The sequence below is a fragment of the Orycteropus afer genome, unplaced genomic scaffold (assembly GCF_000298275.1).
Source record: "Orycteropus afer afer isolate SDZICR_OR568_19922 unplaced genomic scaffold, OryAfe1.0 scaffold00006, whole genome shotgun sequence".
Lineage (NCBI taxonomy): Eukaryota > Metazoa > Chordata > Mammalia > Tubulidentata > Orycteropodidae > Orycteropus > Orycteropus afer.
Genome location: NW_006921593.1, coordinates 15,393,272 through 15,416,982, shown reverse-complemented (window position 1 = coordinate 15,416,982; position 23,711 = coordinate 15,393,272). Strand labels below are relative to the sequence as shown.

Here is a 23,711-nt window from a genome sequence, read left to right as displayed (position 1 = left end):
GCGCCTCACCCAGGTGGTACGACCCCCCCGCCCTCTGCGCCTCACCCAGGTGATACGACCCCCCCGCCCTCTGCGCCTTACCCAGGTGATACGACTCTGGCATAGAAGGAATGAAGAGCCTCAACTCCAGAGACTCCATCCACTCCACCTGCCAGTCAACAAGGAAGCACTCCCCCTGGGAGCCAAAGCCAAGCAAGACATGGAGAAAAGATCGTGCCTGGCTTCACCAGGAGCCTCCTCCCAAACTCTCAGGGCAGCACCTCTGACAGAGGTTTCAGGCATGTGAACATCACGGATTGTTCCAAAAATACCTATCAACATGGCTGGCCCACGAGTCTCAGTGTTTGGCAGTTCTGTAATGATCCCCCATGAAGTGATCCAATGTGACAAGCCAATCAGTTGTATGAGGATTAGAGTGGGATGCCACACCCTCAATCCCATCACAGCCTTAAGGGGCGTTTCCTGGGATGTGGCCTGTAATACTTTTTCTCATATAAGAGATAAAAGGAGAGAGAAGGGACCAGAGAGAGGGACCTCAGTACCACCGAGAAAGAAGAGCCAGGAGCAGTGTGTTTTTGAACCTGGGGTCCCTGTGCTGGGAACCTGCTAGATCCCGGGAAGACTGATGCCAAGACACATGGAGATCTCCAAGGACAACCAGGCCCATAGATGTTGACAAGAGGCAAGGACCTCCCTCAGAGCCGACAGAGAGAACCTTCCCCTAAGCTGGTCCCCTGAACTAGGACTTCTAGCCTCCTAAGCCATGAGAAGAAATTTCTGTTTGTTAAGGCCATCCACCTCGGCACTTCTGTTGTGGCAGCCCCAGGTGACTAAGACAGTGAGCTTGGAAAGTCACCGCTCACCACCCGCAACCGAACTCCTGGGCACTTACCCAGAGGAGAACAGGTTGCTGGCCACACAAAAGTGCATGTGTGATCACTCAGAGTGGCTTTATCTATAAGAGCCAAAAAGTGGAATAAACAGGAATGTCCTTCAGTTGGCAAATGGTAGAGCATGCACACGGATCAGAATGCTACTCAGTCAGCGAAGGAAACAAGCCACTGATGCACAGAAGGGCTTGGGTGGATCCCAGGGGCTTTACGCTGAGTGGAGAACATCACCTTCAAAGGGTCACAGATGGCGGACTCCATTAACTCAGCGTTCACAAAGTGACATCGAGCAGAGAGCAGGTCAGGGGTCGCCAGGAGTTGGGGCCGGTGAGGAAGAAGGGAGGTGGTGTGACCCTGAGGTAGTGGTGGTGACATGAATCTACACGTGACAAAATGACACAGAACTAAACATGCTCCCTGGCATATTGTCAAGGTCCTACTTTTGCTACTGCAATGATAGCACAAGTGACCACTGGGGAAAACCGGGTGAAGGGCACTATGTTTACAACTTCCTGTAACTTTATAATTATTTCTAAATAAAGTGTTTTTAAAAAGTCATTGTCCAAGATTAACAGTTTTGATCCTGTTGTACGTGTGCTCTGGAACTGAACAAGCCAGTCCACAGTGGGAGATGGTGGAGGTGTTTCTTGCTGTTAGAGTAGGAGCTTACAGGCAAGCAACAGAGGAGGCCAGAACAACCCTATATGGTGGTAGAGCTGGACTGCTGACATCAGTTTGAACTCATGTTTCGCTTTACAGAGATACCAAGCCCAGAGCTGGCGAGGCAGCTCTGAATTCCAGTTACCCTGTAGGACATAGGAGAACTGCCCCATAGCATTTCTGAGGCCATAAATCTTTATGGAAACAGACTGCCTCATCTTTCTCCCGCAGAGCGAGTGGTGGTGGTTCAAACCTTCACCCTTTCGGTTTGCAGCCAAGCACTTAAACGCTGCACCACAAGGGCTCCTTCATACAGATGCAGAAAGCTACAAATAAAAATACTTACAAACACGAGTGTATACACATTTGGGAGGCCTGGGGGCAGCGAACCTGTCAGCAATGAGCTCACTCGGCACCCCGAACTTGGCTTCTAACGCCCTTTTCCACTGAGAGAGAGGAAGCAGAGCTCTCGGAGGGAGGGAGGGATGGCCAACTCACTCACAGGCTGGAACGGCAGGAACAGAAACATACGAGATGCCTCCAGTACGTGCGAGCACCAGAAGGAAGGAAGTGCCAAACACAAACCAAAACAAAACAAAAGCTCACAAGGACTGCACACAACTTCCTGTCAAAGGAGGAGGAGGCAATGTCAGAGCTGGAACAAGCTGAGCGACAAAAGGAAGCAGTACCGAAGCGGGGGGAAGAGACAGTCTCCCACAGAGGAATCCGCAACACTCATGCGGACCCTGCACCTTGAGGAGGTAGAGCCCAACTCCGTCCACGCCTTCAGTGGGGCTGACTTCCTTCCTGTGTATGGGAAGGGTATGTGGAGAAGCCGGACACACTCTACGCCAGCCAGGTGATCATGGCCATGTCGGGAGGTCACGTGGACAGTTTGTGCCCTTCACCTCTGGTCTTGGCTCCGGAAAACCATAACCCAGTCTCCTCATGAGAAAGGCATCAGACCCGTGCCAAGAGGGGCGTCCTACGAAACATCTGAGAAGCGCTCTTCAAAGCTGTCAGGGTCATCAAAACCAAAGAGCATCTGAGAAACTGTCCCAGGCCAGAGGTGCCTGAGAGACAGCATGACAACCCGTGACGTGGGACCCAGAACGGCTCCTGGGCAGAAAAGGGGCATCGGTTATAAACTGAGGAACCTGACAGAAGCATGGGCTTCAGAGAACAGCAACACACCAGTGCTGGCTCATTGTTGCCACAGAGGTGCCACATCAGACACGGTGCTAATCACAAAACAGGGCTGGGGCTCACAGGAACCTGCCACCCTTCCTTCACAGTGTCTCTGAACCTAGCACTGTTCTCAAGAAGGAAGTGGCTGTTCTGAAAAAGGTTAGGCTGCTCAAGACATGGAAGACCCTCTCCCGAGCCCTCGCCATCCCGGCTCCGGCCAGGAGCAGAGGGTGACCCATCCACACTGCACTGTCATGCTCGCGGCACCCAACAGGCCAGCACCCCGCCGTCCTGCTGAATGAGCAACACCTGTGAGCACACAGACACCTGGCCAGCCCGCAGGCCCCACCTGGGATGCTGCCCCACCTGCTCTCACAGCCTCATGCTGGGCTCCCTGACAGGCCCATGGGATAGCAACAGGTCCCCAGCTACCACGTCCAGGCAGTCCCTGCAGCATCACAAGTCCTCGCAGTAGGCAGGCAGGCCTCACCCTGGACATGGGGGACTGCTTCCCAGGCTTCCTTCAGGGAGTGCGTGCAGGTGGAGCGCAGGGGCAGAGGGAGGGAGCAGAGCGGGGGGGGGAGTGTGGGAGTGGAGTGCAGGAGGAGTGTGGGAGTGGCATGCAGGAGGAGCGGGCTGCGCGTCCACCAGCTCACTGCCGCGCACGGGAGCACCGTCCCGGCGAGGCCTGGGAAGGCTGGTGCCCAGCACTATCTGAGTAACGCCCACAGGCACATTTGCGTGTCAGCCCTCGCAGGGACCCTGGGGGCCGCAACCTGGGCTGTCTGGTTTGCAGGTGGGGAAACCGAGGCCCCGACAGTCGACTCCTCCTCTCTCCCAGGCACCAAGCTTCCCACTGCAGGGACCACAGCAGCTCCTCCCTCTTGTCGCCAAGAACATCAGCTCAAGACACCTGCCAGCGCCTGCCTCATCTGCGTTCCAGGATCTTGGACCCCTGCCAGACCACCTTGGGGAGGACGTGTATCGGCTCTCTGACTGTGGACAGAAGGCCCTCACCGGCTGTGGTCAGGTCACCTGTGTCGCTGTGTCAGCATCTTTCCCGTTTCCAAACATTTGGGTCCTACAGGCAACATCTTTACAAGCGGACTTCTCACTCACACACTGCTCGTGGCTTATCCCCAGAAGGCACCCTCGCAGAACAGTGACTGCACGTGAGATGCAGGTGCAAGTCTCCCAGGCATGGCCGTGTGTATCAGCAGCCCGAGCGGGGACCAGTTAAGTGTTTAGGGAAGACACGAAAGGAGCCATCGGGAAGATGGGAGCTGGGTGCTGAGGACCTGCTCCAGAGACCATCCCGTCTCTGCCAGAGGTAGCTGAGAAAATGAGGCCTGAAAACTTCTGGAATTTCTCCTCTCTGGGGTCGACCTACAAAGCTGGGGCTTCCAAGTCAGCATCGAGGACTGAGTGCAGAGGCCAGCTGAGCCAACTTTCCCAGAAGCCTCAGACCGGTGGCTCCAAGTGGTGGCCAAGAGCAAGGTGGGCCCTCTTGGAAGAGGCAGCAGGGGCTGTCAGGAACTTGCTGGAGAGACCACAGGACACAGGCTTCAAGTCTCTGGGCTCAGGTCCTCGGAGCTCCGACCAGCAGGCCCAGGAGCACTGGTTTTCATCAGAAGCAATCAAGGGCAGGCCAGTGTCAGCCAGGCATGAATGCCACTGTGTCCTGGGCTCCACCGTCCCCAAGACCTGGGGGCAGCAACAGCCCTCGACTCACTAAGAACCAGCTCAAGGCCGGCACCCCATCCCCACCCCCACCCCGAGAGCATCTGAGGACAGACCTGGGCCTGTTCCTCCCTCATCTGCTGAAGCTCCAGCATCCAAGGCAACGTGTTCAGAAAGACTCACAAACCAGTCACGCTCCAGTGGGCTCTGCCTATCGAGCCAGACATCAGAACCTCCTCGAGCAGAACAATTAACTTGAGCTCTGGGCCGCGGAGGCGGTGGAGGTGGCGGAGGCGGCGCGGCGGGGGCTAGGGACAAGGACACACTGCTCGGGGCATCTGGAAGATGGTGACAGTCTTCAACCCGGCCCCTGCAGCTTAACCTGCACTCACCCAGCACTGAGGAAGAGGGTGGGCTCCTATCCCTGGTCAGAGTGCATGGACCCCCATGTGTGAGGGCACAGGGACACAGCGGGCCAGAGCGCCAACCCCACACCGTCAGCCGTGTACCCACCAGGCCTGCACATACGCTCCCAGGGCCCCACACATGCTGTGGTAGACACCGGGTGCTGGAGTGGGCTCCACACTGGGCCCTGGCTCTCCAAGAGATGAGAGTGCGTGTGGGGAACTGCACGTGGTCCTGTGAGAGCCCTCAGGACCACCCAGGAGGAACCCGTGTGGCTTGGCTAAATGCACAACCTGCCCTGTGGGCAGAGAGAAGGCAAGCTGACCGGGAGCTGGGACTCACGGGCGGCCCCGAGTCACACCGACAGACAGAGACAGAAGCAGGAAACAGACCCTGGAGCGAAAGGGGCCCCGACTTGGGGCAGGTTTTGACAGGTGCGGGTTGCCCAGAGAGGACAACAGGGGTGGACACGTGGCGTTTGGGAGGAGAGCCACCTGCAGGAGTGCAGGAGTGGACATGGGGTGACTGAGGAAGGGTCTACCCAGACCCCCCCACACACACAGACACACGTGGCGCTGGGGGAGGCTCTGCCCGGGGCCGTACCTTGGTCAGCAGCAGGACTCGCTTCTGCAGCCTCCGGGCCTGAGCCTCACTGGTCTCCCGCCGCTTGCGCTCCTCCAGCAGCCGGCTGCCCACCTGGCGGACCTCGTCCTGAAGCTGCTGCCGGGCCTTCTCCAGCCCTCGGGCACTGCAAGGGCAAAGGGTCGACGTGAGGCCGGTGCACCCAACCCCCAACACAGCCCCCACACAGACCCTCGGGGCCCGGGATGCACTGCCACTGCTCCTGGAACCTGCAATGGCCACACGCAGAGCCCAGGGCCGACGTGAGGCTGGTGCAGCGCCCCCAGCACAGCCCCCCCAGCCCCCCAGGCGGGCCCTTGCTATGGGCGCTCCTGAAGCCTGAGACGGCACCGCCGCACATGTGCGCCATCACTTCCTCACTCTGAATAGCTACTTAGTACCTTTCAGGAGTTTCTGGACTCCCAGCCGACACCCTGGGTGATCCCGGAACGCATGGCGGAGGCGGCCCGCTCCACACACAATGGGGCAGATTGTGGGAGCACGATTGCCGAGCTGGCTCTGAATGAGCCCAATCACGGTGCGTCCCTGACTCACAGTGACAGATGTGCGTGGGGTGGCAGCGCCTAGCCGTTCCACGAGCATAGCAGAGCCAAGGCCTGAGGCGCGTCTGCGGCCCGGGGAGCCTGCTGCCCCACTGGGGCTGACCGGAGGCAACGGGCGCTAAGGCGGGGTCCGGGAAGTGCCTTCGCCCCACCAGAGCTGCTGACCTTCCGGCCGGCTCTGCGCTCTAAGTGTCTCCCTCCCACTCCAGGCCCACGGCCTCAGCCTCAGCCCACCCTCACCAATTGTACCCTTGCTCTGCGCTGGTCAGTCCTGTGCACAGGCACAGACAGGGCTGGGGCAGGTGGCAGGGCACAGCGCGGACACTGACGAGGTGAGGGCCTGTGCCGCAGAGCACGGTGGGGTGGGGGCCCATGCTGCAGCCAGCCCTCCACACAGACCCTTGGGGCCCAGGTGCACTGCCACTGCTCCCGGAACCTGAAATGGCCACATGTACATGTCCCAAGCCTGCAGGTGGGGAGCACCAAGCCCTCACATTTGCAGGCGTCAGAGTCGCGGCTGAGGGCCTCCCCAACAAGCCCAGGGCCTCACTCGATGGCGGGCACCTTGGGGAGCACAGAACCGGCTCTGAGAGACGTGCTGCCCACCAGGCACAGGGCCGTGACTGGGCGCAGGGCTATGTGCAGGCAGCTGGGAGGGACAGAGAGCCGCAGACTCTGAGAGGGGTGGCAGTGCCGGTCCTCAGGCCATGGGACACAGGGAGCACTCACAACGGCTTAGAGGCCTGGTCCCAGCACAGCGCCCGGCGTGGGGGCAGATGGACAACTCACTGACACGCTGACACTGTGACGGGCTGGAAGGAAATGTGCTCCCCTGAGGAGCTAAGGGAGGGAGGAGAGGGGACAGAGGACAGTCGTGGGTGCCCTGAAGGGGCGGGGGGGCTACCTGCTCATCTCGGGGGGGGGGGGCCCAGAGGACACTGAAGGAGAAGGCACTGTGCCTGCTGTCTCAGGGAACCCTGGGACTGGAGCTATGAGGAGGAAGAGGAGGGGAGACGAGAGAGGTGAGAAGTGAGGATGCCGTGGGGTGGCAGAGAACAAGGGAACAGGACAGCAGGCGGGACCGGACCACACGCAACCCTGCCCTTACACAGGCGAAGGACGGTAGGAGGAAGCCTGACAGCTGGAAGGGACATGAAGTCCAAGGGGGTGTTTCCTCTGTTTTAAAAGTGCGAAATAGAGCACCATCACGCCAGAACCGGCAAAGAGCTAGGCGGGGAGACCTGGGGTCCTGGTATGCAGACAGGAGGAACCACCGAGTCAGCAGGAAGACGGGGACAAACGGCCCAGTGGCGGGTCCACCTACATAGGCAAGCAGTCTTCTGCCGACTCCAGGAATCCAGCCCCAAACTGGGTTTTCAAACCACCTGCCACTGCACAGCGCGCCCCATCCCTGAACGTGAATGAGGGGGAGCCCAGGTTCCATCAGAAAGGGCAGCTCACCCCACAGGCCCCACAAGCCATGGCACCACAGCTCAGTAGCATCTGGGAAGCCAAGTCCCAGGGCCCCATCCCCAATACTAGGGCCACGCCACGGCTCTACAGGCCAACACCAGGGCCCACACCGCCAGCTCTGCACACCAACACCGGGGCCCATGCCACCGGCTCTGCACGCCTACACCAGGGTCCATGCCACTGGCTCTTTCCTGACAGGAATAGTCTCCCCATTCAACCTCAGCCTTTCTTGTAAGGTAAAGAGAAAACTCATAAAAAATTAACTCTCAAGTCCCATGGTGGGGTTGAACTCCAAGGTCACTGGCATTTCTGCAAACCTTTGGGAGTTCAAAGTGAAGTTCTCAGTTCTCAGAGGGAGAACCAGGAGTGTTCATTGATCGGGGCCCCTCAGAGCTCAGGTCTGCCGACCTGAAGCAGGCTGGCCTTTCAGAGCTCATCTGTGTGCTGTGGGGCCTCCGTCAACCTGACAGCAACGTTCATCCAAAAGCTCCAACCCTAAGAAGGCCGACTTCCAGGAGCACCGAGGGAACACAACACCCACAGGTGGAGAGGCGTCTGGGAGATCTTCTGCAGGACACGTGGCATCCTGGTCCCACACCCCCTCTCAGCACCCAGCCGTGCTACACACCCGGCCACTAAGGAAAGGGCGTCTGTGCAGTCAGACGGAGTAGGGTGACCCACCTCCAGGGAGACCAGCCTCAGAAGAGGACCTGGCCAGGCGGCGTCAGCCCTGAGGAGGGCGGCCACGCTTTCCTGAGCACCCCGAGTCTTGGCCGGCTGTGAGCAGATAGTGAAAGTAGGCACCCTGCCATGTGTCGTCTGTCACACCATGCTGGCTGGCATGCTGCTGTGATCCTGGAAGCCATGTCACTCCCCAGCAGTTCACACACCAGCAGGGTCACTCGTGGCACACAGGTTTCAGTGGGGCTTCCAGACTAACACAGACTGGGAAGAGAGCCCTGGTGACTGTCTCCAAAAATCGGCCAGCAGACCCGGACCCTTGCTCTGGGCCCATCATCAGACCAGCGGCTGCAGGAAGGCAGTGTGTTTGGTGAAGCAGAGGCCGGCGGGGGGCAGTGGACCTTCAGTGAGACAGACTGGCATGACGGCCACAACAACAAACCCCAACACTCTGGTGATCGTGGGGGTGACGCAGGACCGGGCAATGTTCCATACTGTCGTCCACAGGTTGTCATGAGTTGGGGCGGACTCCACAGCTGCTATCTGTTTGTCTGTCTGTCTGCCTACCTCATCAAGCTGTCAATCTGTCTGTCTATAGCATCCTGGCTGCTTGTCTATGTATCTGTCTATCATCTCATCCTATCTATCAATCTATCATCTAGCTATCTATCTCATCTTGTCTGTTTGTCTGTCTGTCTACCTACCTATCACCTATCTGTCTATCTACCTATCTATCACCTATCTGTCTGTCTATCTACCTATCACCTATCTGTCTGTCTATCTATCTATCTAGGCCTGCATAACCATGCCCAGGCCCAAATTCATAGTAAGACTGACTCTGAGCTCTGGTGGCATAGTGCCTAAGGCATTTGACTACTAACCAGAAGGTTGGCGGTTCAAACCCACCAGCCACTCCTTGGAAGGAAATTTGGGCAATCCACTTCTGTGGAGACGCTGCCTCAGAAACCCAAGGAGGGGTCGCTGTGAGTCTGACTCAACAGCGGTGCATTTTGGAGTGTTCTGAGGTACACATCACCTTGCTGACAGCAGCACTTGGGTACGATGTTCTCACACAACACAGGGTGACACAGGAAGCTGAGTCCTGCAGATTGTCCCTGATGATTAGCCGGACACACTAATTAGGACACACTAATTAGGCTGAGCCCCTGGAGGTCCCCAAGGGGTTAAGATACATCATACCTCTGCTGGGTTTCTGAGACTGTACATCTTCCCAGAAGTGGATTGCCCCGTCTTCCTTCCGAGGAGCGGCTGGTAGGTTTGAACTGCCAGCCTTCTGGTTAGTAGTCAAATGCCTTAGGCACCGCACCACCAGAGCATCTGACTCTGTCTGTGTACTTTGTTGTTGTTGTTGTTATGTGCCGTCGAGTCGGACCCGACTCATAGCGACCCCTCCTTGGGTTTTCGAGGCAGTATCACTACGGAAGTAGATTGCCCCATCTTCCTTCCGAGGAGTGGCTGGTGGGTCTGTGTACTTACTGGGTCTTAATAACTACATTGAATAATTACCAAAAAAAAAAACAAAAAACCCAGGACCGTATTAATAAAACTTTTATTCAAACAAGGTCCCAGATGGCTCTTTGCTCTTGGGGTCCTGAGGAACAGGGCTCAGTGCCCACAAGCCTACAGTGGGGCCTCTCACCCATCAGTGTGAGTGCATGTCTGTGTGGATTTAAGTGTATGAGCGCATGTGTGTGCATAAGTGCATGTGAGTGTATGTGTACAAATGTGTGAGCATGTGTATGTTGGGAGGGTGAGTGTGAGTGCATGACTGCGAGTATATGAATTCATGTGAGTGTCAGTGCACAAGTGTGAGTGTACTATGTACACATGTGCATGTGTGTGAACATGTAAGTGTGAGGGCATGTGTGTGCATGAGTTTATGAATGCATGAGTGTGGGTGCATGTGTGTGCACATGTACATGCTTGTGAACATGTGGGTGTGGGTGCATGTATGTGGGTGAGTGCATGTGTGTACATGAGTGTGAGTGTGAAACAGGCAGAAGAATAATGGTCCTGGTGACAGTGACCGTCTCTGTGGGGCAGTGGCTGTAGGAAGCCCTGGGAGGTGGACGAGGCCACAGCAGCACAGAGCTGACCTGGGCCTCTGTCCCAAGGCTGTCCCCAGATGAGGTGGGGCTGAAAGAGAAGCAGCTTTGAAGAGCAAGGGGCCAGACGCAGCATCTGCAGAGACCAAGTGAGACCAAAGGAGCGGCTAAGGAAGAGATGCCAGCCCTCCAGTAAGCAGCCCGACACCACGGCACCAGTGTCCACAGCAGACACCCACCTGGGCAGGCCAAGCAAGCCTACAAACACCCACAGCCTACGGTCCACACCAGGTCCTTGTGCCCTCCGCTGCCCTGGCGTACCTGGCTCATGGCCTGCTCTCCCGTAACCTTCCCTGATGCTGCCACCTTGCCCAATGTGCAGGAGGCAAACCCTACTGGGGCTCGGTGCCCAGGAACACCTGTCCCTGGAGGGGGCAGGCATGCATCGCTTGGCTCCCTGGGGAGGAGGGTCAGCACCGTGACCCTTGCTCAATGCCGGCCCCTGGCTCAGAGAAATGCCTCTGGTGGAACAGACAGGAAGGAGATGAGCGTGGTTGATCATCAGCTCCCAGGCCTCTTGTGCCTCAGGGAGCGCTGAGGGTTCACCGTCCTGTGAACACTCCTCATGTACTCCCCTCCCTGCCCCCACCTGGCGGGGGTCTGGAGGGCTGACACTCAGCTTGAGAAATGCCAGCTCCACACAGCTCACTTCTCTGAACTTTAAGGACGGAAGCAGACAGCAGCAACCTTTATCGGCAAGATAGTGCCCATCAGGATCGTGGGGCATCTCTGCTCACATGGCACAGAGGGGCACAGGGCAGTAGGGCTCCTGTGACGGCACTGTCTCAGGAGAAAACAGCCCCAATATGGATCGGGTGGTGGCCAGCCTGCCATGGGCTGGCATCAGGAAGGCCTAGGACAAACAGAGGGGCAAACTGTCCAGGGAGAGCTGGGACATGCAGAGTGACGGGCTGGGCTCGGGCCAGACCCTACTCAGTGGCTGTGTGGCTATGGATACTGGAACACGGCTCTGCCCCACAAGATTTCACAGGGAAGGGTGTGTGTGCAGGACTCGTGCAGGCCTGGCCCGTGATGGGTACTCACAGCGTTCCTCCCTCCACCCACTGTGCACCAGCCCCTGGGTGCTCCGGACACCACACAGGTGAATGCACACCTCTGCCACCCAGTGACAGCTCAGAGCAGGGACAGGGCAGGTGGGACACGCAGGATGGGGCTAGGCCTAACGGGCAGGGGGCTTTCACTGCTGGGCTCAGAGCAGGGACACGGCAGGTGGGACACGCAGGATGGGGCCAGACCTAAAGGTGGGGGCTTTCTAAAGTGCGTGTCCAGCTGGCCGGGGCACCAGGCCGAGCTGGTCCCATGGGTGGGAAAGACTCTGGGACATGGCAGAAAGCACAGGCCTCAGGAAGGGGAATGCTGAAGGCGGCCGAGCTGAGAGGTCACCTGCATAGCAACGGAAAATCCCAGAAGCCATCTGCAGTGGGCAAACCCATCAGGAAGACGACTCATCCAAAGCCACCAGGGACTGGTCCCTGGGTGTGTAAGCTTAACACTTTGCTACTCAAGGTGGTGGTTGGGACCTTCCCAGAGGTGCCACAGAAGACAGACCCAGAAAAGTGCTTCCCAGAGTTCAGCGGCGGAGAATCCCATGGAGCCCAGGTCCTCTGACGTGTACATGTCGCCATGCTTCCCAAAGTCCAGCCGCAGAGAACCCCATGTGATGTACACAGGTTGCCATGAGCTGTAACCAACTGTCAGCCACTGGGTCTGGTTCTTCTAGTTTGTTTGGTGAAAGGAACCCACCCAAGTGTCAGGCCCTCCAGCATACTTCCCTGGTACTGAGCAGAGGACAAAGGGTCCTGGGCCCAGGAGGATGGCAAGGTGGGAGAGGAATCCCAGTCAACCCCGTGCGGCCCCAGGCACTGGCTCTCCTTGGCTGAGCCTGACTCTCCACATGGGTCTAATTCGGAGGGAGCGAACAGGCAGGGATGCCGACACCACGAAGTGATGATGCTCCTCACACTGTGAATGTGCATGTCCCCACAGGTGTCAGGAGTCCCGGGGGACAGGCTAGGAGGTGGCGAAAAGGAGGCAGGTCACTCACCCGGGGCAGCAGACAACCCAGAGGGAGATGCCGTCAGTCCCCCGGAGAGAGTGCGGAAGGGCCTGTCAGGAGAATGAGCCCCGGCTCTGAAGGGCGTGGAGGAGGAGCCTGTCTATGAGGGGGTTCAGCCACGGGCACCCCAGCCTGTGCAGGCACCTCACATGGCCCCAAGTCGGGGACTAGGGAGGCCAGGGAACCCTGACTTAGAGAGGAGGGGCTGCATCCACAGGCCCAGACGCCCTGCACGGCCTCTCTGAGCAGGTGAGGCGGGGTGCCCGATCCCTGCCGCACCCCATCACGCCCCCCCAGACAGAAGGGGAGTGCGAGCCAGCGCAGGCAGGAAGCACGCGCGGCGGCATGATACCGGCCAGCCCAGCTGCTGTGCACAGATTAGGAGACAGGAAACGCAGCCCGGTGAGCAGAGCTCTGGAGAAAGCTGATCTCATGGGCCATTGTCGCAGCTTCTGCGCTGCAGCCCCGGCACTCAGGACGCAATCTTCCCACTGAATGACTCTCCCACAAAGAGACACTCAAGCCCCACGCACCCCTACTGCCCCCCAGACTGCCAAGGCCCAGCCAGGAGACCTGGCGAGGGGACCACAGGAATGTGCTCACACCCAGCAAGGCCTTCTGCCCGGGGCCGGGAGACAAAGGATACATGTCAGACCAGAGGTGTCCAACACTGCCCACCACCAGGTACTGTCCACAGTCACCATGAACTGCCCACTGCCACATACTGTCCCCCGCCACATATAGCCCACACAGCCACCACGTACTGCCCACCGCCAGGTACTGTCCACACAGCCACCATGAACTGCCCACTGCCACATAATGCCCACCCAGCCAGCATGTACTGCCCACCGCTAGGTACTGCCCACACAGTGCCCCACTACCATATCCCACATTCTGTGGCCATTAGCCTTGTCTGCAGACGTGGAGACCCAGGCTCAGGGGCAGCATGTGGAGGGTCACCCAGCTGACCACCAATGCAGCAGAGTCAGACTCAGGCTCACCTGAGTCCCAACCTGCTGCCACCAAGTCCCTTCTGACTCCTGGTGGCCTGGGCATCGTCGAGCTGAGCCCAGCGGGGCTCCCTAGACTGTGACCTTACGGACGTATGCTGCCACATCAGTGGGGTTTTCTTGGCTGTAATCTCATGGACGTACTCTGCCAGACTTTTCTTCCTTAGCACCCCTGGGTGGATTTGGGTTTGTAGCCGAGTGTCTGCCACCAAGGCCCTTGTCATCCATCCCTGTCAGCTCCCCCACACAGCTGTGGTGACCTGACACCCCAATCCAATGCAGCCTCCAGTTACCCAGCACCCATCTGGGCAAAAGGACACAGCCATGATCCTGCCATCAGAGCGCAGCTGGGGAAGACTTGTTCAAGCAACAGCCCCAAGTCTCGTGCTGGGCTGGGCTGTCCCCTTCGCAGCCATCTCAGGAGCCCCAAGTCTCGCGCTGGGCTGGGCTGTCCCCTTCGCAGCCATCTCAGGAGCCCCAAGTCTCGCGCTGGGCTGGGCTGTCCCCTTCGCAGCCATCTCAGGAGCCCCAAGTCTCGCGCTGGGCTGGGCTGTCCCCTTCGCAGCCATCTCAGGAGCCCCAAGTCTCGCGCTGGGCTGGGCTGTCCCCTTCGCAGCCATCTCAGGAACCCCAAGTCTCGCGCTGGGCTGTCTGCCGGGCCACCTCTCTGCCCAACGGCACAGCCTTGCCTGTGATGAGCCAGCCCCCGGCAGCAGAATACGGCACTCTCCCTCTCAGGGGTCTCCCAGCGACAGGCCGGCCTCCACATCACCACACAGTGCTTAGTCCTGGCAGCACCAGCACACCGGGCGTGTCGGAGCCTCTACTCAGGCAGAACTATCCCCGACCCCCACAGAGAAGGAAGCAGATCAGTGTGCCTGCGAAGAAAGACCATCCTAGCCCAGGCTCGGAGCCCAGCCAGAGGGTCACATCCAAGACAGTGTGCAAGGTCTGGCCTGGCCCCACTGTCAGACTCAGAGACCGGAGCACAACCTGCATCAGGGCTGGCCGAGTAGTGAGTCCCATTCCTGTGTGCAAGCCCCTGTCCCCACACCTGACTTCTGAGAGCAAGTAACAAGGGCCTTTCTCTACAAAAGGACCCTTTAAGGCAAAGCACCCCACGTCCTGGAACAGCACTGAGATCACGTGTGCCTGGCCCTTGACTAAAGGGAAGTGGGGCTTCAAGGCCAGGCTCACCTACAGGACCAGCTCACCTACAGGGCAGAGCAGGTGCACAGCTGGGCTTCTCCCACCGGACCACGACCCACGCCAGAACATGTAACACAGGCTCATGGTGGAACACACTGGAACATGGCCCAGTCTGTAACAATTGTTACACGCTGTAACCTGGCCCACACTGTAACTCACAGGCTCATGGTGGAACATGGCCCATGCTGTAACACATTGGAACATGGCCTAGGCTGTAACAGTGCCATATGCTATAACATGGCCCGTGCTGCAACATACTGGAACATGGCCAAAGCTGCAACACTGTGTTACATACTGTAACGTGGCCTATGCTGGAACAGGGCCCATGCTGTAGCATGGTGTTACATGCTATAACATGCCCCATGCTGGAACATACTGGAACATGGCCAATGTTTTAACACAGTGTTACTGCTGTAACATGGCCCATGCTGTAACTTGTTGTAACAAAGGTCCATGCTGGAACACGGTGTTACACATTATAACATGGCCCATGCTGGAATATACTGGAACATGGCCAAGGCTTTAACAGAGTTACATGCTGTAACACAGGTCCATGCTGGAACACGGCCCATGCTGGAACACAGTGTTACATACTGTAACATGGGCCCACGCTGGAACACAAGAGCTGCTTATTCACAAATGAAGATGATATGACAGGGAGGCAGGGAGGCAGGGAGACAACAGAGCCCTGAGCCCAGCAGCCGGAAGCAGGCGAGATGAAGAAGGTACATGTTGGCTCCCCAGCACAAGGGCACCTCCCGGGAAGGAAGGGGCAGCTGTTGGCCGGGCAACTGAGATCTGAGGACGGGGCAGGAAACGGCCTCACAAGGGGCGGCGACCCCACAGGGCCCAGGAAACATGCTCAGCTGTTTCCCTGTCCCCCTACTCGGTTCCACTTACCCCCACCGTAACCTTTATGGCCTCCCGTCAGCCTGCTTTGGGTTTAGTTGGCTCTTTCCTCAGCTTCTGAAGGTGGAAGACTAAGTCGCTGATTTGTGACCTTCCCTCATCCTCAGTGTGGGCCCTTCCAGCCATAACCCTCCTGGAACCCTACCCTCCCCGGCCGGGCTGGGCCGTGCTCACAGCCCGTTCATCTCGGGGAGCTTCTCACTTCCTCATGAGCTCTTCTTCGGCCGAATGCTCGTCCAGGAGCGTGGTGTCTAACTTGCATGTGTATGAAGTTTCCAAGTCTCCTCCTGCTACTGATTTCCCCCATGGTGGTTGGAGGACACACGTCATACGACTTCAGTCTTTGAAAATGTACTGAGCCTTGTTTTGTGGCCTGTCCTGGGGAACGAGCCCTGGACACCAGAGGAGAATCTGTACCCTGATGTCCTCTGGCAAGTGCCCCACAGACATCTCCAGGCCTAAACCTGCCACCAACAGAACAGAGCACCAGCCCTGTCTCAGAAGCCCCCACACAAGCTCAGAGAGAGGGGCTACAGAGTCTCCTGGGCGGCCCTGCACACCAATCACACAGACCCAGTCCAACCCTGGAGACACGGCAGGAACCAGGGTCCCACTGGGAACAATGCAGCCTGACCTGACCTGCATATCTGCAGGCTACTGAAGAATCGGTGCTCATGCCCAGGGCAGGGCCCGGTGGACTGGAAACATCTCACACGAAGGGAAGCCACTTGAACCAGAGCACAAACAAGAACACCCAGACACAGGCATCTGCAGGGCTGACATGCGTGTGTGGCCCAGACACATCCTGGGTACAGGGCTGCAGGCCCCTGAGATACTGTCCCTGGGGAAAGGGGTGCAAGCTCCCACAGACACCATCCCCGGATACAGGGCTGCAGGCCCCCAGAGACACTGCCCCAGAGACCACGTCCCAGGGAGGACCCGGGGTCTCTGGCCCCCCCAGGAGGAGCTGCCATGTTGGAGGCCAGTGTCCATGGGCCACATTTATTCCACAGGCGGGCATCCCCCCAGCTCCACAGGACAATCCCCAGCTCTCAGCATCCCTTAAGGTATGTGGTCCCTGCAGGAGGAGAGGCTGGTAACAGAGGAAAGTGCTCCTCACACCTCGTTCCCAGGAAGTCGGGCTGGAGACTCCATCTGTCGAGGTCAGCATCTCAGAGCCGCCCGGACAACACCACATACACAGGCAAAGGACTGGCCGAGCTGCACGCCCATTGGAGACAACAGTAAAAAGAATGGGCCATTTAAATGCTGAGAATGGTAAGTGCTTACAAAGCGTTTTACATAAAGAAGATCCCAGAGGCTCCTCCTGCTGCAAAGCAGAACCAGGGGGCCGCCAGGACCCTGCGAGCTGGAACAGCAGCCCCTCCCGGTCCAAAGCCCCTCTAGCTGCTACAGAGCTGGGCCTTCTCTGCGGTGGTCAGCTGGGGAGCCCACGGCCACCAGGATGGTTTCCCATGGCCCAGCCACGGTTCAACCCTCTGCCACGGTGTCGTCCCTCCTCCAGGACCACCTCTTCCACCCTGGCCGGGCTCGAGCCCCTCTGCTCCAAAGCCCTCCTCTTTCTCCTGCGTCTGCTCTGGGCCCCCTTACTCACCCACCCTTCCATCAGGTCCCTTTGGGTGCTGCCCCCCCCTCGAACAGCTCTCCACTCGCCACACTCTCATTGGGGTGAGGGGCAGCCCCAAAACGTTCCCAAAACACTGGAGCCCCTCCATGGTGGCACACTCCATCTCCACGTCAGACCAGGTGCCACACGCTGCAGAGGGCAGAGGCCCCCCCAGTGCCAAGGAGGAAGCCGGGAGGAATGTTCTGAACATGTGAATGGAAGGGGCACCCTGAGTCATCAGACACACCAGGGACACAGCAGTGCACCTGCAGAAGACCGAGGTGCGAGGGGACTCACAGTGCAGCCACCCAGGCTCTGTGGATTGCTGGGTGCACGGGGCCCCTCGGGACTGAGAAGAGGACAGAGCAGACCAGCCCCCGCTCTCAGGACAGCATAAGTGCATCTCAGAGAGGCACCAGGAAGCCAGGACAACAGGCTCTTCACCCAGCCACCCAGGAAGCATGTAACAGCAGGAGCAACGGCACAGGGGACAGTCACCACCCACACCCAGGAACAAGCACATGTGACAAACACATCGTCCCTTGCTGGGGGCTCCTCGGCATTCAAACACAAAAGTACACTGAGGCCCCCCACAAAAGCCAACTTGCTGCCCTCGGGTGGACTCCAGGGCGCAGCCCCAGGCGTGTCGGGGAAGAGCCGCTCTCTGGGGGGGCCCAGTGCCTGAACAGGGACGATGGTGACGGGACGGACAATGGCCATCGTCATCATCATCACCATCATCCTCATCACAGGCCAGCAGCTGCCATCTCGTGGCACAGACCCTGTCCCGGGTGCCACGCTGAGCACCTGGCAAGCTTCGGCCTGTGTAGTCCTCACGGCAGCAAGGAGGCAGGAACCATCAGCCCTCGTTTGAAACAGAAGGACAGTGAGGCCCAGCAAGGCTGAAGGCTGGGCTCAGGCTCAGAAGCAGACGTGAGACTGGGGTGGGGGCGACTGCGGAGCCCACGCCCATAGCCCTGGTTCAAGCAGGGCGCGCCTTCCTGCTCGGGGCTCAGACGTCACTTACGGAGCTGTGCTGAGCGCGGGCTCTCACACATTACAACATCCAGCACAAGGCTCTGACAGAAGCAACGAGAAAGCAACCAGAACGTTCAAACCCACCCCACTGCTCACGGACACTTGATCTGCATGTGTAGGCTGGCAGGCAGGGACTTCACTCAACGCCACGATACGGCCGGTGAAATAGGACATCACGTGATGAGGACATGGTGCGAACGTGCCCATACCAAGAACAACTCATTCGCTGGTTTTCCAGGCTCCTGAATGTCCCCAGAGGCACCATGAGGGAAAGGCCTGACAAGGCTACCGAAAAACAAGCCACAGCCACTCCTTGGGAGGAAGGCAGGTGAGCTGCGTCCATGGAGATGCCTCCTCGGAGACCCAGGGAGGGTCACTGTGAGCCGGGTCCTCTGGAAACTCCCCGGAGGGAAGGTTGGGCAAGCTGTGTCCATAGAGATGCTGCCTGAGACCCAAGGAGGGTCACTGTGAGTTGGGTCCACGGGAAACTCCTCGGAAGGAAGGCTGGGCAGTCTGCTTCCACAGAGGTGCCACCTTGGAAACCCAGGGAGGGGGGACTGTGAGTTGAATCAGCTCCACAGCAGTGAGTGAGTGAATCCTTATGAGGGGAGCTCTGGTGGCGTAGTGCCTAAGGCACTTGACTGCTAACTGGAAGGCTGGCGGTTCAAACCCATCAGCCACTCCCTGGAAAGAAGGTTGGGCAATTTGCTTCCATAGTGACTCCGCCTCAGAAACCCCAGGAGGGCTTGCTGTGAGTCAGAGCCAACTCCATAGCAGTGAGTTTGGGTTTGGTGTTGGTTGGAAACTCTATGGAGGCAGCTCCGCCCCAACGTGCCGGGGGCACCACGAGTCAGAGCCGACGCCACGGCAGCTGGACTCACATCGTGGTGCTAGCGTTTTAGGAGGCTCGGTGGCACGGTGGTTAAGCACTCAGCTGCTAATCGAGAAGTCTGCATTTCGAACCCACCAGCCCCTCAGCAGGAGAAAGGTGTGGCCGTCTGCTTCTGCACAGCTGACAGCCTAAAAGAACTCTACGGAACAGTTCTCCTCTGTCAGGGGATCGCCGAGTTGTCATCAACTCAATGCCACCAACACCAACAACATCTTATTTAAACAAACCCCTCTACTGTTGTTGTTGTTGTTATGTGCCACCGAGTCATCTCCCCACTCTGCTGCCACCGTATTTCACCTGACAGTCTGAGCACTAGTCAGTCAGCTGGCACGGTGCTTGCAAAGGAGGCGAGGAACGGCCGTCATCACAGCAGTGGTGGCTGGTGGCCTTCTGGCGTCTGCAGTCCGCTAGTGTTCACACGGGTCCTCAAGCCCCCACCCACAAGGGACTCCACCCCCCAGGAGCATGCCAGGCCCAATGCCTCCTCGGGCAGGCCATAACCAGGGGGCCGGCAAGTGAGGTCATAAACACGGACCCTTCCCTAAAGAGCTGTGTCAGGACAGGACACCTGACAGGAAGGAGTGGGAGCCACCCTCCAGCACCTCAGATCCAACAGAAAGTGGGGAGGGACCTGGGCACGTGGTACCGACTCCGAGGGAGATATTGACACGGCCGTGCGACCAGTGAAGTCTCTGTAACACGGTAATTAAAGGGACTCGCTGACAGAGTCCCTGTCATTAGTGACTGCAGACAAATCACTCCATCAGCGAGGGGAGCATGACAAAGCCGGCGGGGGACAGCGAGGTGCTAATCCACACTGCCGCTCCCGCCGCCCGAGCTGGCCATGAGCCGCCCTGCAGAAGGCATGCTCAGTGATGGATCAGACTTCTCTTAATTGCCCCCCTCTGTTGAGATGGGCAGTGAAAGGGGACTCGAGGACAGTGTGTGCACACGTGCAGGGAGGCCAGGCAGGTGCTCCAAGAGCTAAGACGCACCTCGGAAGAAAAGAATACTGCAGCAGAGAGGGAGCAGCGGGGGCCCCAGGGCTGCATCTGCAATGACTCGAATCCACGGAAGTTCTTTCCTTCAAAACTCTGTATACAGGTCAAGAGCAGTGGGGACAGGGGGGCTGATTTCAGCGGCAGCAGAGGGAATTTTTCTAGAAACTTCCAGCTGCCTGCTCTTGGTAGCTACCGTGTATTGCAGTTTTCAAGGAAGACACCTGCTGACTGAAGGCAGGTTCTGAAGCACAATCAAATGGGTCTCCTTCCTGCTCTCCTCCACCGGGGACTAGAGCCCTGGGCACAGACCCGAGGCAGGAGCCAGGCAGCAGGAGGCCGGCGACGTGCCATGAGAAAGGGGCAGTGCCCATAGTTTCCGCTTCACAGAGTGCAGCATCCAACTCCTTTTCCTCTCGCCAGGCTCTCAGTTGTGGTCTCAGTCCTGGAAAGGTGAAGGGGTTGTTGCATTGGGTTTCAAAGCACGGCTTAGAGTTGGACCCTCTGTTTACTCTCTGTGTGACGCTAGACAGAAGCGGCTGTCCCAGCTGCCAGCAGAGAGGTGTTCCCTGGGTCGAGCAGGCCCGTGACAGCAGGCCAGCGGCAATAAGCATGTCTTAACACACCCCCACCCTGTCTTGCCCCAGACAAGGGGGTGGGGGCAGGAGGCAGGAGTGCTTCTAACTGATTGCGGCCCAGCAACGCCAGCAGCCCGATCAGAGGCCCTCCACAAAGACCTGCTGAGCCCCGGCAAAGCTGTGCAGGCCACAGGTGACAATGGGCCTCCCCAGGCCCTACAGTCCAAAGGGGCCACCAGAAACAGGCAGTGGGGTGGGGAAAGGGTCCTCTGAAATAGCAAAGGGACCTTGGGACTCACGTCATGTTTCATCATGGCCCGGCTCAGAACCTGCAGTGGCATCTACCCCTGTTGGGAAACCATCCAACCTTCCACCGTGCCTCCGCCTGGCCTGGTTCCTCACTATCTCTCTCACATCTCTCCCCTCCCTGGGTCACTGGGTTCCAGCCACTTCTCCCACTTTCTGCCCCTCAGATGTGCCAAGCTGACCCCCATCCCAGGTCCCCTGTGGCCCGCTGCTCCCGCTCCCACAGGCCTCTGCACCGCTATTTCCTCCTCATCTCTTAAGACACACATCACCTCCTCAGAGAGTCTGCCCTTCAGCACCTAAACAGCATCCCACCACCCAGGCATGTTCTAGGACAGTTACAGGATTCCAGCTGTATGTCCATGTGCCCAACCCCCTTTCTCAGCACTCAGCAATGGGCTCTACACAGGCAGGTGACCAGTGAGTTGCTACTTGCTGGCTAGATGAAGGATGGATGAGTTGATGGGTCAGTGAATGGAAGGAAAGAAAGAAGCAAGAAAGGAAGTGAATGGATGGATGGATGAGTGGATAGATGCTCAGGTTGATGGGTCGATGATGGATGAATGGAAGGGTTGATGGGTCGATGGATGGGTGGATAGATGAAATAAGGAAGGAAAGAAACAAGGAAGGAAAGGTAAGTGAATGGATGGATGGATGAGTGGATGGATAGACAGGCTGATGGGTCGATGAAGGACGGATGCATGGATGAGTGGATGGATGGACAGGTTGGTGGGCTGATGATGGATGGATGGATGGGTTGATGGGTCAGTGGATGGGTGGATAGATGAAGGAAGGAAAGAAGCAAAGAAGGAAAGGTGACTGAGTGAATGGATGGGTGGATGAGTGGATGGATGGATGATGGATGGATGGATAGATGGATGGAAGGAAGGATACTCGTCTATGACATTCCAAAAGACATGTCAAGTTGATACAGAAATCAAAGTGCCAAAGAGTTAACCTCTTAAATAGAACCAGGTTAAACCTCTACTGTGACCCTCCATGGCTGCTCTGAAGCATTAACTGTCCACTATCGATGAAGCAAAAGTACACAAAGGCATTAAGCAGAAGATTCACAGGCTGCGAAAGGGGCCAGAACCTGGGGCAGGGGTTCACCAAGAGAAGCTTCAGCAGTGGCCGAGTGGTGGGCTATTACTCAAGCGGGGGCAGGAGGGGAAGTGAGTGAAGCTGGCTTCCTCCGTCTCACCCTCTGCCCCCACTGACCAGCCGTGGGATCGAGTCCATGCAACCCTACCCGATCCCTGCAGGTAAAGAAGGGACTTCTCCACAGACAGTTCATCCCAGACACCTGCTCCCCACCCTGCTGCCCCACGATGCCCAAGGCAGGGTGAGGACGCTGGAAACATCACACCCAGATTAAAAGGGAAAGGCAGTGTGGCAGAACGCAGGGACAGACAGACAGCGTAGTCACAGACAGAGTCAGACCGGAGCCAGGAAAAGCAATCAAATCCCCAGCCACCTACTCCAAGCCCACGTCACATCACCCACCCTCCACACGTTGATGGAGCTCTGAAGAGCATGCCTTCCGAAGAAACACGTTTCCAGAACTTGTCAAAAAATAATGACACAACATCTATTTCAAAAAGTAAGTTCAAGTCCAGACTTATGTGCAGCTGCCATAAAATCTAAACTTTCCCAGGCTTTGCTTTCTCCCAGAATCACATACGGCTACCTTGCCCAAAGAGCCCTGGCCTAGCCTGGGGAACGTTCCACCCAGTAACCAGGTGCTGCAACTCCGTGTCAGAGTAGGGTCGTCTCCACAGTGTTTCCAACAGCTGATTTTCCAGAGTAATCACCAGGACTTTCTTCCGAGGCGCCTCTGGGTAGGCTCGAACCCCCAACCTTTTGGTGAGCAGCCGAGTGCATTACCTGTCTGTGCCACCCAGGGCCTCTGACCACTCCAAAGGGGCAAGGGAAGAGTCTTGATCACCTCTGCTGTCTGCCAGCTGTCCCACCTATGGGAGTTGGGTAAGGAACAAGTGGGGGAAACAGACTGGCTGGGGATTCTTGTCAAGGACGGTGCACCATTTCTTTTTAACAACTCAATGGCAATTAATATCGACAACAGAGCCATTTACAACCAGCTGTTTGTCTTCAAATACATGGAGATGGTCCACGAGGCTTCTGCAAGGACTAATTCAGTGGAGAAGGAATTGGTCCTTTCTACAAGGACCCTACAGTGGAGGGGTTGGGGGAGAGAATGGACCCAGCTGCATCGGAGCTGAGGGACAGGTAGGTGGTGGACAGTGGGGACAGGTGCAGGGGCTAAGCCAGGGTAGGTGGTGGACAGCGCAGGCACTCTGCCAACATGCAGGCAGGTCGGCTACTGCCAGCTCCTCCCCAGAGAACTATGGATACATTAAATACTTTGAAAGCCCCAGTTTCATCTGTAAAATGACAACAATCCCCACCTCAGAGGGCTTTTTCCTTTGAAACAAACTGTAATTGGGAATCCTTTCAGACTTACGAAAAAGTGGCGAAGATAGAACAGAGAGGTCCACACACCCCTCACTCAGGTGCCCTGAATGGGAACTTCATACGTCACAGAGCACATGCACTGACACTGGAACGTCACTGTGACCAAACTCCAGACTGGATTTGGACCTGGCCGGCCTTCCCATTCCTGCCCTCTCTGGGGCCGGGATCCCATTCGCTCACCACAACTTGTCATGGTGTCTTAGTCTCCTTTGGTCTGTGACAGTTTCTCAGTCTTTCCATATTTTTTTTTTTTTTTTTTAGGATTTGGGTGAAGATTTACAGAG

At 57.6% G+C, this 23,711-nt stretch overlaps 1 protein-coding gene across 1 annotated transcript in view; it reads right to left on the bottom strand.

The window, feature by feature from the left end:
• MAD1L1 (mitotic arrest deficient 1 like 1) overlaps positions 1-23,711 on the bottom strand; it is a 370,401-nt gene that overhangs the window by 203,906 nt on the left and 142,784 nt on the right. Inside the window, exon 10 of the mRNA XM_007941221.1 lies at positions 5,427-5,571. Coding sequence (XP_007939412.1) covers positions 5,427-5,571 — 145 coding nt within the window. The remainder of the gene's footprint in view (positions 1-5,426; positions 5,572-23,711) is intronic.